Here is a 17,060-nt window from a genome sequence, read left to right on the forward strand (position 1 = left end):
ATACTTTGCCGGCTTTTCCTCGTATGACCTCCCAGCTTTTAAAGTGTAGCCAGGAGAGTTCTGAGCAGCTGGGTTGGGTGTCGGTGCTGTGACGCGGGGCTCAGCTGAGCGGGAGAACCGCGAGATGAACGTGCGCCACGTTTAGATGTTACCGTAACGAAATGGACGGTTAGTCGAGGCGTAGCTCCTCCAGGCTCAGGAGTTAGCGCGTTAGCGTGTGCACGCGTGAGCTTATGCTGCATATCATTTAGTCAGAGCACACACTCTGCTTCTCTCTCTCTCTCTCTCTCTCTCTCTCTCTCTCTCTCTCTCTCTCTCTCTCTCTCTCTCCCCCCCTCTCCCCCTTCCTCCTCCCACCCTGCTCCTCTTCAGCAGGGAGACCCAGGTGAGTAGGACTGCTGTGCTGTTTTGAGTTAGCACGAACGCTCTGGCACACCGCTGCCCCCCCCCTCCCCACTGTCCTCGCGGGACCTGCACTAAAGCCCCCCCCATCCCCCCCAGCACCGTAGGACTGTGAACTCCTCCCTGCCGCCCTCTGACCTCTGGGCGGCCCTCGCCACACCGTGTAATGTTCGGTTGTCTTCCCCGCGCACAAGACGGAACACTCGTTTCTGAAAGACGAAGCCTTTCCGTTTTTCCGCCCGGTCCCGTGTACACGCCCTCCTGGAACTTTTTCGCTGCTGCCGATTGGCCGATCCGGCCCTGGAAGCGTCGCCCTCCGGCCGTCCAGAACCCACAGCAGGTGCCGAACTCGAACCCTCGTGGCTCTGGTTTCCCAAAATCCTCACCCAACTCGCTGCTGCTGATCTGTGGTCAGCTGAAACGCCCTCCTCGCTCGTCGCAGGTGTGCGAAAACTGACCCAAGCTCAGCGCTTCCAGGCTCGGATGGGCGGAGACGAGGGGGGAGTTGGGGATTACAGGGAGGGGGCTGCGTCACAGCCTTACTGCTGGGCCTAGGTTACGTCACCCTGGCTCTCCCTGTTCCGTACTGCTAAACGGAGCCATATTTACAGCCTCCCGATAGCCCAGAAGGACACGTTGCTTGTCCTCGGCTTCCGAGGGGCCCGTCGGTAGCAGAAGCAGATAGCGAGGCCCTTCGGGAGGCCGCATCGCATCGTTAGCACTTTTCCAGGCGTCGGATTCGCGGTATATCGGGGAGGATTCCCCCGTGCGCCGGGTCCAAAGCGCAAAGTCGGACTGTTTTTAGCACGGTTCCACATTTTTAAAGCCTCTGTGTCCAAGGTAGATGTGATGCCGTGAGCCAAGCTGTGTTCTACGGAGCTCCTGTTCAGAGTTTCCACCTGGAAGACAGGATTTCTGTGTCGCTGGAAGCCCTCAAACATTCATGGAAAACTTAGTGAATCAGGTTCGCACCCTGTAATTTTTTTTTTTTTTTAGAAAAACATGGAAAGTTAGCATCAGCAGATCAAACTGCTAAAGCACTTCCTGCTGATATTAGTTGTCTTGACTGGAGATGATGTGATGTACAATAATACATCAACTTAAACTGTAAAATGGCAATCTTTTCATGTAAATAAACACCCTGCCAACTTCCTTATGTGAATTCTTTCTCTTTTAATTAGTGGTAAAAAAAAAAAACAACAAAAAAAAAGAGAAACAAACTTTGCAACCTGTTCCAGAACCTGTGTGTCATCATATCAAATCATGACAGCTAACCTGCAGCGCTCTGCTTGGGTGTGGTTCGGTTCTTCTGAATGGGTATCTGCACCGTCACTTAGTTAGTGACTTGGAGCAAGTGAGGTTCTGAACCCGCTGAGGGTGGGGGCGCATTGTGAGGGTGGGGGTGCATTGTGAGGGTGGGGGCGCATTGTGAGGGTGGGGGCACCCAAGGGCACTGCCCTCATGTTTCCACAATTGTTTCCAGCATTTTGGTTGACCCCTGACCTCCCCCGATGTCATTCTGGACCTGTGTCTGCACTTCGGCCCAGGTTAGCTCCAGCTAACTACGTAAGCGAGAGTGCTCCGAGATGAATCGCACACATTCTTTATCACATGCCTTTAAAGAGTCTGAGTATGTCGGTTGTTGTTGTTTTTCGTAATCGAGGCGAGTTGCTGATACACCGCGCCATATCTCCTATCAGTCCTGGGAGTGCGGCCGAACCCTCAGACCGTGGCCACTTGTGAAAGCCTTCTGCAAATGTTGATGTATGACTTCAAAAAAAACTAAAACTGAAAATTCTGGTATTTGTGGCCTCTCCACAGCGTGACAACTTGTTCACACGCAACCGAGGAGCATTCTCTTTTGCTCAGAAACACATTTGAATATAAACCTTGCCCTACATATCGTTTACCAATCAACCCCTGGCTTTTTCAACTTTTGCAACTGTTTACCATTCAGCCCTTTGCTGCCTGTGTCTCTAAGGCCAGCCAGGACCCTCCTCCCCCACACACTCCCCCCCCCCCCCCCCCCCCCCCCCCCCCCCGGGGGGTCTGCCATGCTCTTTTTCCATAGCAGTAAACACCTTCTCCGCTTACAGCCAGTCATCCGAGGCCGTACTAGCTGGGCCCAAGGACCCTGCCACTGAAGTAGTCCTCACGAGTAGGGTGACCTCAGCACGCCGAATCCCAACACTGACGTGAGGCTCGGAGAATGTCGTCCACCCCTGCCACTGGGTCGGCGCCGGGGTCGGCCAGGCGGAGGACGGGTTTTATTTAAAGCGCTGTTCCACCTCGGGTTGTTTGTTTTGTTTTTAAACCGTCGTCCATGTTGACTTTGACTGTGATTGAGGAGTGTACAGTGGGACGAGCTCTTCTGCCTCCGATGGTTTTTCGGTGGACATCGGAAGTTAATCTGCCCTCTATTGTCCTGTACACGTTCCTATACCGTCCCGATTTCACGTATTATCACATGCTTCACATAAACGCTATTTGTAAACATTGGATCTGATAACGGCGCGAAGCAAGCAATGGTTTTGGGCGCGAAGAAATGGAAAAACAAGGTGGTGTCTTTCGCGTGTTTGAGTCCTTTCGTCCTCGTACGCAGGGTCTCACGAGGTTGGAGTGACTCACGACGTAGGCGGCTGGCAGAAATGTAGCCGGGCTTGTTCTGTGGCTGAGATGTTTGTCCTACACCTGCGTTTACCCACGATGCAGTGCGAGCTGCCCACAAACAGGCCTGGCAGCTGTCGACGGCCCCGTCGGTGCGTGAGCGGGTAACGGGGCTCGCCCTCCAGGGCGGTGCGAGCCTGAGGGCATCGCCACGGCAGCACAGCGAACAGGTCGAGCTGGGACGCTGTGTCACGTGGTGGGTGGAGGCTTAACGCCTGCTGGGGTGAGACGAGGCCGGCTATCGATTGGTGGACATTCCTGATCTTTCCCACCGGTCAGGCCGGTTCTGAACCCAACGACGGGGTCCAGGGTAGGCAGGGGCAGTCCGGGCTGGGGTTAGAAGCTCCTGGCACAGGGAAGGACCTGAGTGTTGTTATGGAATAGAGTGAGAGCATGAAGCAGTTGGGGAGAGAGAGAGAGAGAGAGAGAGATGGATGAAGAGAGAGAGAGAGAGAGAGAGAGCCCTCTAAAGGTGAATTGGTGGTTCGGGAGAGCCAGGAAAAGTGTCTCTGTTGAAGGTGAGCGTGTGCCCACAGCCGTGTGTGAGCCGCGTGACCTCGCCAACCCATACCCCGACCCCCCCTTTTTTTGCCCCCACGGGTAGAGGCGGAGTTCGTTTGATACCATCCCGCCCCGCCTGTACCTAGCGCCCACATGCCCACGCTTATCTTATGACATCGGTTTGTGCTAAGGGCGAGAGATTTCGCCCTCAGATATTTGCCTCACCTAGAGGAGCGTGTTTGTCTGCCGAGCCATGTGAGCCGTGTGAGATTGAGGGTGACAGTTGAGATGCAGACCAGATGAGGGGGTTGGGGGGGGCGGGGTTTGGGAGGGGGGAGGGGGTGGGGTCAGGACTGTCCGCGGCAGGTGCAAGTGTCCGTTGGTGAGCGTGCTGAGGGGGGTGGCGTGGGGGGAGGGGGGGGGGGACTCCAGCTGCTAGCTGTTGGCAGAAACTGTAAAGCCCCCCCCCCTCATCTCCTTCTCTCCCCTCCTTTCACAGACTTCTCTCTTTCCTCTTTCTCTGTCTTCTGTCTCCTGCGCATGCTCTCGGCCCGGCCTCGTCCAATCGGGTTATGTGGGGCAGATGTGACGGGCGCAGAGGAATGTCAGGAATGCGGAGGCAGAGAGAGAGAGAAGCAGAATATTATGCGGGTGTGTCTGTAGGAGAAAGGGAGGGGGGGGCAGCATATGGCTAGGAAAGGCTTCTCTCTCGCTCTCTCTCTCTCTCTCTCTCTCTCTCTCTCTCTCTCTCTCTCTCTCTCTCTGTCTCTCTCTCTCTGTCCCTCCTCTGCTCAGAACTGCACTGCTTGACTTTTATGGTCACTGATGGAGCAGAGGAAGGGAAATGAAGGCTTTGAATGAAGACTGTGTGTGTGTGTGTGTGTGTGTGTGTGTGTGTGTGTGTGTGTGTGTGTGTGTGTGTGCGCGTGCATTTGTGTGTATGAGAGAGAGACCAAAAGTTGTAATCATGGTGTTTGAATACCCCAAGCTTCTGGTTCTTAACACTTGAGCCCAGAACATTTCCAGGCTGCAGTGCCTCCTCTGGGCGGATCTGAAGATGTGTGACTAAGGATCGAGAGACTATATAAAATATAAGCTGCTTTATTTAGTAGCACCAGAGGGATTATTGGCAAAAGTTGGACTTTTACTGATAAAAGCAAATTATAGCTTAATGGTTATAAGGTTTCAGTTTTGATTGACACACGTGGTGTATGTTTTAAAGCCTAATTCCTGATCTAATTCAATTTTATAGGATATTTTAGAATACTGTGTTTGGCCTGATCGATTTTGGAGTGGTAATATCTGGTTAGATGCGTATATGTCGGCCCTGATTTTTGGGGACTGGCATGAGGGATTTTGGATTGTGTCTCTTCCGGGTGTTGGACTACCTGTGAAACTCCAGTTTCCCAATTCCCTCTGGTGAAGACCTGCGTATGTAAACCCTCCCTCCCCACTGAGTGATGTGTGTAGGGGGGGGGGTATGAACGCAGGAGCTGTGTGGAGCTGTCTCCCATCTTCACTACCAGCAAGTGATGAAATGTGCTCCTACTGCAGCTGCTCTCTCACTCTCTCTCACACACACACACACACACACACACGCTCGTGCAAACATCTGTCTGGTCAACTGTTCAATTGGGAGATCTAGCATGACGGAGGCCCGTACACACAGGATATCCTGTAGTCAAGATTGTCATCCTTCACAAAATCATACTCGCTTTGGCCACGAAGGAGAGACTCTCCTTATCTCCCTCCGCCTCCACAAACACACGGCCGCGTCTTTCCCAGTCCTTCAGCAGACCGTGGGACCCGTCGCACGCAGACCAGGACAGTCCGGCCTGGAATAGAAGCACTGAACCAGTTTAGTAGTTTAACAACCACTCATTTTATGAGCACTGTCATGTTGGGAGATGAGATGTAGACACATGTTCTGTAGGCTTATGTTATATAAAGCAACGTAGTGAAGTGGTGAATGTTTTTCTTTTAAAGCTGCTCTTCCTGCCTGCGAGGCACCTTGGCAACGCACTGAACCGCGCGCGGTCCGACAATCGCCCCGACAATCGCCCCGCCACCCTGCTGTTGTGGAGTGCCGTTTTAAATGCAGCTATCGCCTGATATTAGCTCAAAGCTATCACTTAAATGTTAACAGCTCCACGTTTATTAATTTTCTATTTGCAGTAAGTCTCCTCATTAAGACCACGAGGGTTCATTGGAGGGGTGTGGGGGGGGGTGTTGGGGGTGGAGGTGTGCTTGCATGCGTGTCCTCGTACGTGTGCGCTCGTGTTCAGTACCTGGTACTTCCCTTGAGCGCCATCTTCTGGTAAAAGAAATAAATGACGTACTTTCTCTTTTCTCGCCACAGGTCGGAATGAGCTGATCGCCAGGTACATCAAACTGAGGACGGGAAAAACACGCACGAGGAAGCAGGTACACTCCTACCCCGCCATCTGACCTTATTTATCCTCCCAGTAATGTACTAACACAGGAGCTTATTGTGAAGCAACACGTACACAAAAAACCCATATATAAAATGATGTATATAAAGGTGTTCCAACCCCACGTCTCAGTCCTCTGACCTGAGCCACCAGGGGCTCTGACTACCTAGTACAGGGGGCTACAGCCAAAATGTGGACCACCATGGATGTCCCCAACCTTAAACACTATTAAACAGTCGTTTGTGTATGTTTTTGTTTGTTTGTGTGTTTGTTTGTTTGTGAAAGACTGGTCGCATGTGTGTTTTAAAACCCTCTCACACTCCTTCAGGTATCTAGTCACATACAGGTGTTAGCACGGAAGAAAGTCCGCGAGTTCCAAGCGGGTATAAAGGTAGGTGTCCCCCCGCTAGCCCCTCGGCTAGCGTACGAACGGCGTCTCTTCCCTCCTTGGTTACGGCCTCTCTTTTCTCTCTCTCTCTCTTTTCCTCCCTCTTTCCTCTTCCTCTCCTTTCCGCTCTTCTCTCCTGCAGGTTTCTAGCCATTTGCAGGTTCTTGCCCGAAGAAAATCTCGCGAAATACAGTCAAAGCTGAAGGTATGCGCTTTTCTGCGGGCGGGGGGCGGGGCTTTGCGGCGTTTGGCTTGGCGCTAACCAATCAGAGGCAGCATCACCACAAGGAACAGCGTGTTCCGTCTCACGATTGGCCTTCCACACACCCACAAGAAGACCTCAATGAAGGCAGAGTCCTCTTGTGTCAGATAGAGGTGCTCAGTACAAAAAACAAAAAAAAAAAACCCCACCCCTCCCCACCCGTCACGTTGTTGTAGGTCGTATATGGACGATGGCTCGAGTATAGTCCCGCGCCTGGTCCCGCGGGCCCACCCGTGTAGCAGGACAGCATGACGGTGCATGACGGCTCCGTGCGCTCTGCCTGTAGACTTTCCTGCAGCTCTCTCTCTCTCTTTCCCCTTTCCCTCCTTTCATCCAGAGCTGCCCTATGTCCATCCCACCTGTACAGTTCACTTGGCTCAGAACGCTCTCAGAACAAACCAGACAGGTAGAGTTTAAAGAAAGCCCTAGCTCGCTTGTTTTTCTTTGTCTTTGTGCATGAGGAGTTCAAAAAGCGGGGCGTCTCGCGTTGCAGGATACAAAAGCAGTAGGAACCTGTCTGTATGAAATCCTCCATATTTTAAAGACAGAAACTTTGTTCTAAGGCTCTTCATTGGACTATACTGTACCCTTATAAGTAATCCCAGCAATTCAAAGTCTTAAAAGTTTTTATAGTAATTTATAGTGATCAAAGTAATTACAGTCATTTACAGTGATCAAAGTAATTACAGTAATTCATAGTCTAAGTTTTTACTGTAATTTATAGTGACCATAGTAATTAAAGCAGTTCATAGTGGTCAGAATAATTAACTGTGGCACTATCGCCCCCTGGTGTCCTCAACCTGGCTAACACTGGTAGTACACAGTATATGACGTATTAGCCATTTGTGCTTTTTGCATAAATAATCAAGTTTTTAGTTTTTTAAGATTGCAAAATGGTTTTCTGTGTCTGCATTCTTTTAGGTTTTTTTTTTTTGTTTTTGCTTATTTAACTTTTTTCGTAATACAGACGCTAACTGACTTTTTTTACTAGTATTTGCACAGTATTTAAGCGCCTATATATCTGAAAGTGACATTTAAAGAACAGTTGTATCCAGATATCCACACAAGTGTTGTCACTTGTTAATGGAAGAATACAAATGGATACCAGACTTGCCTTTGTTTTTTGGCACAACAAAAAAAATCTAACTTGACAAAACTGTCCAGGAACGGACTGTCTGGTTAGGGTCGAATGATTCTAATGATCTGAGAGAAACCAGCCAAGAACACACTTAACGTGCAGATCTCCGGGACATTTGTACTAATGGTATCTCTTTCTTTTGATTCAGGCCATGAACTTGGTAAGTGTGAATTTGGATTTTGCTTCGCTTTGCCCCCGCCCCTCCCCCGCACAGCTCCCAGCATTCCGCTCCCCCCCCTCCTCCCCCCTCGCACCCCCTCGCCCTGCTGTACGCATACATTTCCCATAAGCCTTGGGGTGTCCGTAGAATGCCCTGGCATTCGTGTCCCCGTGAACTCTCTGCTTCAGTTTACGGTCATGACTCTCATTACAGCGATTACAGACCGTAGCGGTGCATGAAATTTGTGGACTAAAAGCGTAAGCCGACACCAACTTTGACAGTTACCCAAGCGTATTAATAGACAGAATTTTATTACATGCGCATCTAGTGTCTAATCCTAAATGTGTATACAGTATCTTGGGACAATCTATAAGATTTCTGTGCCATGCTGTGCATTTTGGAAACAAAGGAGAGGTTATTATCTGAATTAAGTGAGCAAAAACACTACACTTATAAGAACCAGTTTCAGCGAATGGACTCGAGACGGGTCTGATTGGCTGTGCATTAAGACTAATGATGAAAAGTAGACAGGGAAGTGATTTGGGTTGAACATACTGGCGTTTAAACAGACGTCCGAGTCCTGGCTGCTGTGGTGGAGTCTGGCTCAGTGATTGGCTGTTGGCGTGTATTGCAGCGTACTCTGGTCCCGATCTACCAATCACCTTCTTCTAACTGCCTCTGCCTGTCTCCTCTTTCCTCTCTTATGGAAACACAGAGCAGCACTATAATCTGCTTCATCTAATTGACAGAATTAACAGCTTTACTGTTATGCAAAAGGAAAATGATGCTGCACAGAAGTTTGATCCATCACGTGCTCTCTGGTTTCCTTCTCTGACACTTTTGGAACTGCCGCACTTATTTGTGTTACTTATGGTTTTTAGCTTTTTACATCTTATGGGCAAGTATAAACTGGGCTAAGCTTTGTGTATATGTTCGCAATTTGTTTTATTCCATTTATACAGTCCTAAGCTGTAACTTAGGACTGTGCTAGTGTGTGTGCGTGCGTGTGTGTGTGAGGGGGAGAGAGGGAGCATGCCTGTGTGTGTGTGTGTGTGTGTGTGTGTGTGTGTGTGTGTGTGTGTGTGTGTGTAACACTCACATATATATTTTACCCCTTTCTAGGATCAAGCATCCAAAGACAAGGCTCTGCAGAATATGGCATCACTCTCCTCTGCTCAGATCGTATCTCCAAATCTCCTCAGCCCAGATCGAGTCTCCAAGCTTCCACTGCCCCAGCCATCTTACCCACCTGCCCCCCGGGTGAGTGGTCCAGACCCCACAAGTGGCTAGGGCGCGAACGCAGGCATACACACGCGTGCTACCTTTACCCTTTTCCTGAATTCTGTTTTGTCCTTTGCAGTTTTGGCCGACTCCAATCCCAGGACAGCCTGGACCTTCTCAGGAGTGAGTTTCGTTGAGTTTCGTTGAGTTTCACATTGGCTTAAACTCCTGGATCTCCTCTAACGGTTCCTGTACTGATTGTTGCAGCATCAAGCCTTTTGCACAGCCTTACACAAACCTGTCCGGCCCTGTTCCACCTCCAATATCTGGTAAGCTGCTCTTCGTCATGGATAAGGACCGGGTCTCTAGATATTTATTTTGACCGGAGCCCCTCCCCCCACACCCTTTCAGCGTACGAGCCACTGGCACCTCCCCTCCCGCCCAGCGCCACCGCTGTGCCCGTGTGGCAGGACCGCACCATCGCTTCCTCCAAACTACGCATGCTGGAGTACTCCGCCTTCATGGAGGTCCCGCGTGACCAAGACACTGTGAGTGACTGCGCACCACACACACACACACATACACTGGTCTCTTCACATGCATCACAAGTGTGTTCAAGTCAAAAAACTGGTTTGCCAACGAGTTGCACTTCGGTGGGTTTTTAATAAAGGAGCAACTCGCGATGTCTCGGTATGCCCGTGCAACTCGCTCTGTCTCGGTGTAAATTCCTGGCTGTACTTTTCCGTTTACAGTACAGCAAGCATCTGTTTGTGCACATCGGGCAAACCAACCCCTCGTACAGCGACCCCCTGCTAGAGGCGGTGGACATCAGGCAGATTTACGACAAGTTTCCCGAGAAGAAAGGAGGACTTAAAGAGCTGTACGAAAAGGGCCCCCAGAACGCCTTCTTCCTCGTCAAATTCTGGGTGGGTGGAACACCTGGCGGCCAGTGTATCCATTATCACTCATTATCATTATTAACAAGCGTCACGCGTGTTAGTTTTAAAGTGTTCTCGCCAGGTCGACTCTAGAGCTCTTGCAGTGCTGTAGCCTGTGTGGATGATGGAGACAGGTGAGAGTAAAGGGTTTGGTTGCGTTGTGTGGGTCCTTCAGGCGGATCTGAACAGCAGTGACATGCAGGACGGCCCGGGCTCCTTCTACGGCGTCAGCAGCCAGTACTGCAGTGCCGAGAACATGACCATCACCGTCTCCACTAAAGTCTGCTCCTTCGGCAAGCAGGTGGTGGAGAAAGTGGAGGTGAGTCGCGTCTCCACCTCACACCTCTGGCTCAAAATATGCGGCCTCCGCACCGGCTGTCGAAGAGCTGTGTTCACCAGTGTTAACTTTGTTGAAGAATAATTCTTGTCATAGTTTTCGTCAACAAACCTTTTTTTCATGACAAAAACAAGACGATAACTAAATAAAAACTATACGAAGGGGTAAAAACGATGACAAAATTAATGGACATTTTTGTCAACGAATAAAAACGAGACGAAAATATTGGCCAGCGACGACATTCAATCAGACCTGATTTAGTTTAGTGAAAGTTAGGGATAAGTTAAGAAGAGATCCAACCGTAACTACTTTAGCGTACACAGAGAGGCGAGACAAACCGGGTAACCATCCAATCAGTACTAACGTCTTGACATCGCACACAACCCGGGAAGACCATACCAGCCTGTGAACTGTGGCCACTCATGAAATTCAACTCGAAGTTAACTCGGCAATGTCAGCAGGGAGAAAGATAAGAGGCGATATATGGACACATTTCTCCTTTGACTTTGGAAAAAAAACAAGATGGTGTGTAAGCCATGTGGGACGATGATGTCTGGGGAAAAATACGACAAATGAAACCACATCTGCAGGCTATGGCATTGCTGTTTTTTTTCCCCCAACATCATCGTGCCACATGGTTTACACACCGTCTTCTTTTTCTCAAAGTTAAAGTAGAAATGTGTCCTTAAATCGCCTCTTATCTTTCTCCCTGCTGACATTGTCGAGTTAACTTCAAGTTGAATTTCATGACGTTAGTACTGATTGGACGGTTACCCGGTTTGTCCCGCCTCTCCATGTACGCTAAAGTAGTTACGGTTGGATCTCTTATTAACTTATCCCTACCTTTCTCAAAACCAAATCAGGTCTGATTTAGGTCTGATATATTTTAGTCAACTAAATTCTTGATAATTAGTCGACTAAATTCTAATGATAATTAGTCAACTAAAACTAAAAACAACTACAATGACTAAATTATGACTAAAACTAAATGACATTTTAGTCAAAAGTCTAAGACTAAAACTAAATAAAAAATTGCTGTCAAAATTAACACTGGTGTTCACACAGCCCAAATCTGATTTTTCTGATCGAATCAAATTTGGAAACAAATTATCGAGTGTGAGGAGGCAGCAGTGGGCAGAGATTGTAATGATGTCTCCGTGGAGACATGGCCTCTGCTTTTATGAGATGTCAGTTCCAAATATGAAAGTAGCCCAAATCAAATTGCGAATGTCAGATTCAATGTGGGTTTTCGCTGTTCACAATGCCATTCAAATGACAAGTTTGTCACATCTGGAGAGAGAGGTCAGATTTGGGCCTGTTTTAACCGATGTAAGAACCAGGCAAGAGTGATGTGGAGTAATTAATGGGCAGACAAGTCAGGTTCCGCCCAGCAGATGGCGCTGTATCAAGGATTCTCCTTCGTTGTTGAAACCTACAGGTCCTTGGTGGCACAGTAAATGCATGGCGTTTCAGAAGCGTTATGTTTTTGCTTAGTGACGCTTTTCCACGCCTGACGAACAAATACGCAGGGGCTAGCAATCCCGTTCCCATTTGTGCGATGTCTGATGAGGTGTTTATTTTGTGTGTGGGTTTGTGTACTCTCGTGACCGGCAGACGGAGTACGCGCGAGGGGAAGGCGGCAAGTACGTGTACAGGATCCACCGCTCGCCCATGTGTGAATACATGATCAACTTCATCCACAAGCTCAAGCACCTACCCGAGAAATACATGATGAACAGCGTACTGGAGAACTTTACCATTTTACAGGTCAGTACAGAACTATATTGCAGCCGACTGTTAAAAGCCCTCGCAAGGTTTCTTGCTGGCGTGTCACGGCACGATCTGTCCCGTTCCAGGTGGTGACCAACAGGGAGACGCAGGAGACGCTGCTCTGCATAGCGTTTGTGTTCGAAGTGTCGACGAGCGAACACGGGGCGCAGTACCACGTCTACCGGCTCGTCAAGGACTAGCCGTGGGCGCGAGCGCCAGGGCTTCGTCCGACAGACCCTCGCGCCGCTCTCGCGCGCCCGCCATCACACACTGTCCGGACGTCAGAGCACTACGGCGGCATCTTCTCCAGAATGGACACGCGGTTTTAACGTCTTCCTCGCCGGCCCGGGCCAACCGCGCACACGTGGACGAGTGGAAAGAAGGAATGTAGTTTTGCTCTGTTAAAGGACAATCCTTTTTTTTTAATATACGTATTTAAATGCCTTAAAAAACAAAGTGGGTCACATAGGTATTGCCGAGTACAGATTCTAAATGTCTTTTATGCTTTTGGTTGTTTTTATTTTCTATTTTTGTTTATTTTTTATTTTTTTGTCTTCATTGGAGGACAATGAACGTTGAATGTGTCAGCAGGTAGGAAGGTTTGTAATACTGAAAGACGATGTGTCCTTAGTAGGTGCACAGTACGTATTAGTAGTAAGGACCAGGACCCCACCAAAAGGGTTGCAGAAATTTTCATAAAGGACATGTCTGCTGAAAATATACTGCTACTGTTTCTCCTATGGGAACATCATTGACGCTATCAATTAATATGAAACCTGATATTATAACAACTGTGAGGCCATCATCAACTTCATCTTCCCTCCCTTCTGTTTATTTTTTTTGTTTTTTGTTTTTAGTTTTACTCCTAAACGAAATGCAAATGATTTGATCGTGGTTGGTGAGCCCAGCTGATTACTTGACCATGCGCAGATTGAGAAACACTGCAGTGTATTTGCATGGACCTGTTTCTTTAGGAGGTGTCAGAACCTGGAAGGCTTACATGGCCGCCAAACGATTTTCTTACATTGGTGAAAGTGACAAGTGCCTCTCTCCAAAGTACACAATGTGGATTGACATTCTGAAGTGCCTTTTTTTGACTACCTCTCAACACAAATCAATACAACTATGTGCTAATGTTTTTGATACTAGAGCATGTCTACGCCTTTAGGGCTTGCTTGTTTTTTTTTTCCTGCTCAGAGCTGATTTCTTTCCTCCTCTAAAATGTTAGTTGCTGTACATTGACGCACGAGTAACTGTTCACACGTTCGTCACAAATTAATAGTGGCACCTGTACTAAGGAGAGTTTAAAAGCAAGGAGAACATGACTGTCAACAGATAGATGTTTTCGCATTAAAATACCCTCTAACACAAGGAAAACAGCATTACTATGGCTTAAGTCATTTTAAGATGGTAGTGGTACTACACATCTGCCTAATGCACCCAATTGGACATGTTTTCCACAATAGTGGGATCAGTTTTCAGTAAAGCTGCAGAGTGTTTGAAAAATACTCTGAGAATAAATCAAATTGGATGGAAAGAGCTGTGAGTGTCGGACCCAGAAGTGTCTCCTGTGTCATTAGTTTACTCTCCCTTTGAAAATGTGGCAGTCACTGATGGCGAGAGTGGGCCATGCTTGTGTGAAAAAGTTATTCCACCTTTTGGAGAAAGTATTCTTTATTTAATATTCATATTAGTTATTTAAGGGTACTCTGTTGTCAGTGTCTTAAGAAAATCTTGCCTCCGATAAACCCAGGTATTGTGCTGTGTTTAAACCAAATCGTAACAAAACAAAGTGTTGTGACCTTTTATTTATCCAAGGATAAAGGGAAATATCTGTGTAAATATTATTACAAGAAATCAAACAGATTAACAGGGTTTTTTTCATGATGCTAACAATATCTCATGATTCAGTTAATTCATTGTGAAGGGGTTATAAGTATTAAAGCAAAGCAAGATTTGACTTTTAAAAATGTTTACCAATCCATTTATGTCAAAATTACAAGGTACTTCTTAGTATACTCACGATGGCAGACTTGACGTTTCAAGGTGTCATGTTATTTCAAAACATTGGATTGGTACAGCCTTACACTGTAAAATGGTGTTGGATTGGTACAGCCTTACACTGTAAACGGTGTTGGATTGGTACAGCCTTACCCTGTAAAATGGTGTTGGATTGGTACAGCCTTACACTGTAAACGGTGTTGGATTGGTACAGCCTTACACTGTAAACGGTGTTGGATTGGTACAGCCTTACCCTGTAAAATGGTGTTGGATTGGTACAGCCTTACACTAAACGGTGTTTGATTGGTACAGCCTTGCACTGTAAATGGTGTTGGATTAGTACAGCCTTACCCTGTAAAATGGTGTTGGATTGGTACAGCCTTACACTAAACGGTGTTTGATTGGTACAGCCTTGCACTGTAAATGGTGTTGGATTAGTACAGCCTTAGCCTTTAAACGGTGTTGCAATGGTGTTATCTGTGAACTTTGGCGCCGCTTCCTCAATTGTACTTTGTTACAGGCTATTGGTTTTTTTTATAATTAATTATATGTTTGCTCTTTGACTTTCAATTAATGCTATATGCATCAATTGAAAATGTTGTGTGTTACTGTTGAGATTTTATATAATAATCTAAACGGTGTTGGAATTTTTTTCCCTCCTTACCCAGTAACAGTTCACTGAGGCCTTGGTTACCAGCTGTGCATTGAAGTCATTTATATTATGTTATCTACAATGTGAGGGGTTTGTACAATATAATCTAAACATGTATAGCAATACCAATAAATTGTCTTGGTTCCCCTTGGGACATTTTTCTTCATAAAATGTGCTTACTTGTGAAAGCCTCTATTTTCTCTCTCGATACACCTCTAATATTCTCTGATGCAACTCTATTTTTACTTTAGGGTGAACGTCATTACCCAACATTCCAGGAGTCTCATGATGACTCTGTGGTTATCGTTCCCAGTCTTAGTACCTACTGAACCCTTTTAGGTTTTTCCTGCTATAACATATGGGATCCATATCATGAAGGGCTTGAAAATAATCTCTGCCTGGAGGTGAAAACCCAAATTTAGTGCAGTGCCTCTTAATACTAGGCCCATGAACACACTGCTGCAAAATCCCCATTTCCACCTACATGATTCAGCTCATGACGAGCTTGACCGTAAGCTGGTAAATATTAATTTTGTTGCCTCCCTGGCTTTGGTGCAGTTCTGTCGTGAATTTAAATAATACAAGATGGATAATGGCTCTGTACATGTTGGCAACAAGGAGGGGGAATGTCCTCAGGATCGAGAAATTTCTGTCATGCTAAAGTTAAGTACAATTACATTATTACTATAATGTGTAATTACATTATAGATAGATATATATATATATAATTTTATTTATCCCAGAGGGAGACTGACGCATTGCAGTAGCTCCATGTATAGAAAGGCAACACTGCAAAACCAAAGATAAAACATACAATATATACAAAATTATAACGAGTTGTGTCAGTGCAATGTAAACAGTGTTACAATGTTCTTACAATTACTATTAATTTAACACTGAATACAATGTGTAATTTCTATATTACTATGTTATAGCAATAATTACAATGTGTAATTACAGTGTGTTACAATTGTAACAATGCAATACATAGCAATTACACATTGTAACAGCACACTGTACTTACATGTTGTAATTACTATGTAATATGTAATTACTGTGTCATAACCATATACATGTTACACAAATTGTTAGTTAGGTAGTTACACATTGTAATTACTATGTAATTACTGTAATTTCATGTTATAATTTCACATTACAATAACATGCCCTTCTTAGACTTTACTTGAAGTCTGAAAGGATTGAGTGACAAATACCACCTTGTGATAATGATTACAATTTTTCATGTTGGTCATCACTGCAATGCCCCGTGATCAGTCTGGAGAATAATATCTGCACCTAAAAGATAATATTTCAGAGTCCAGCGTCCATGTAGAATACCTGGTCTCCCTCGGGAAAGGTTTCCTGCTGATGTGGTGGATCAGCTTCAGATCTTCTCCTTCGCCCTGCAAAAATACTTCACCCCGTGCCTGATGCATAGGTCTACTCTACAATCTACTTTATCAAATCTGGGCTGCACAGTACCAGCCCTGAACACAGACAGTTCTGCAGGTCTCTGAAGGCTCTTTCACAATCACCTTACTCGGTCTGGCTGATCTTTTCTTGTTAAGTCAATTAATTCTGCTGCTCACTGCTGCAAAGTCAGAAATGAAGCAACAATACCAACCTGTCAATCCCAGGAAGGATTTCGTGTTTGGTTGTTGGTACTCCCTGGTAGCTTTAGCACTATCCACCTGAGAACATATGGAGTCATTAAGAACATACAAAAGTATTTTTTAAGTAAGACATTCAGATTTTCCTAATAATATTAGCCAAGTCATTCATATACATAATATTCATATACATATGGTGGTGGGTTAGAATACTTATTTAATCATATACTCATACACATTCTCATTCAGTTTATCAAAACATCTTTATGAAGAACAATTACAAGATACATGAATTACAAAATTCATACATATATAAATGGATCACACACATTCACACACATTTGTGGTAGGCAAGATTCTCTGGTAAATTGCTTCTTTTGGGCTTGAATTACTTAGATAATAATACCCATGAATTGGACCAATGAAAGTACTTTTAGGTAAAATGTTCACAAAGGTTCCTAATAAATATTATTATCCAAGTCATTCATATACATAAGGAGTCTTGGTGATGAATATGGGTACATATTGAATCACATACTCGTTTTCATTTGTTGTTGGTCAGTTTAACAACATTACAAGAT

The 17,060-nt window shown here is 46.2% G+C and overlaps 1 protein-coding gene across 3 annotated transcripts in view; it reads left to right on the forward strand.

Annotated features, from left to right (window-relative positions):
* tead3b (TEA domain family member 3 b) overlaps positions 1–15,044 on the forward strand; it is a 28,253-nt gene extending 13,209 nt beyond the window's left edge. The window contains exons 4-15 of one of the 3 annotated variants that reach the window (XM_077013898.1): positions 5,930–5,994; positions 6,331–6,393; positions 6,533–6,595; positions 7,939–7,950; positions 9,073–9,210; positions 9,311–9,354; positions 9,439–9,500; positions 9,583–9,719; positions 9,924–10,097; positions 10,285–10,428; positions 12,061–12,213; positions 12,303–15,044. In XM_077013898.1, coding sequence (XP_076870013.1) covers positions 5,930–5,994; positions 6,331–6,393; positions 6,533–6,595; positions 7,939–7,950; positions 9,073–9,210; positions 9,311–9,354; positions 9,439–9,500; positions 9,583–9,719; positions 9,924–10,097; positions 10,285–10,428; positions 12,061–12,213; positions 12,303–12,416 — 1,169 coding nt within the window. In that variant the 3' untranslated portion in view covers positions 12,417–15,044. The remainder of the gene's footprint in view (positions 1–5,929; positions 5,995–6,330; positions 6,394–6,532; positions 6,596–7,938; positions 7,951–9,072; positions 9,211–9,310; positions 9,355–9,438; positions 9,501–9,582; positions 9,720–9,923; positions 10,098–10,284; positions 10,429–12,060; positions 12,214–12,302) is intronic. The other 2 variants (XM_077013901.1, XM_077013900.1) reach the window with 2 other exon arrangements.
* Positions 15,045–17,060: the final 2,016 nt, after the last annotated feature.

This window comes from Brachyhypopomus gauderio, chromosome 8 (assembly GCF_052324685.1).
Source record: "Brachyhypopomus gauderio isolate BG-103 chromosome 8, BGAUD_0.2, whole genome shotgun sequence".
Lineage (NCBI taxonomy): Eukaryota > Metazoa > Chordata > Actinopteri > Gymnotiformes > Hypopomidae > Brachyhypopomus > Brachyhypopomus gauderio.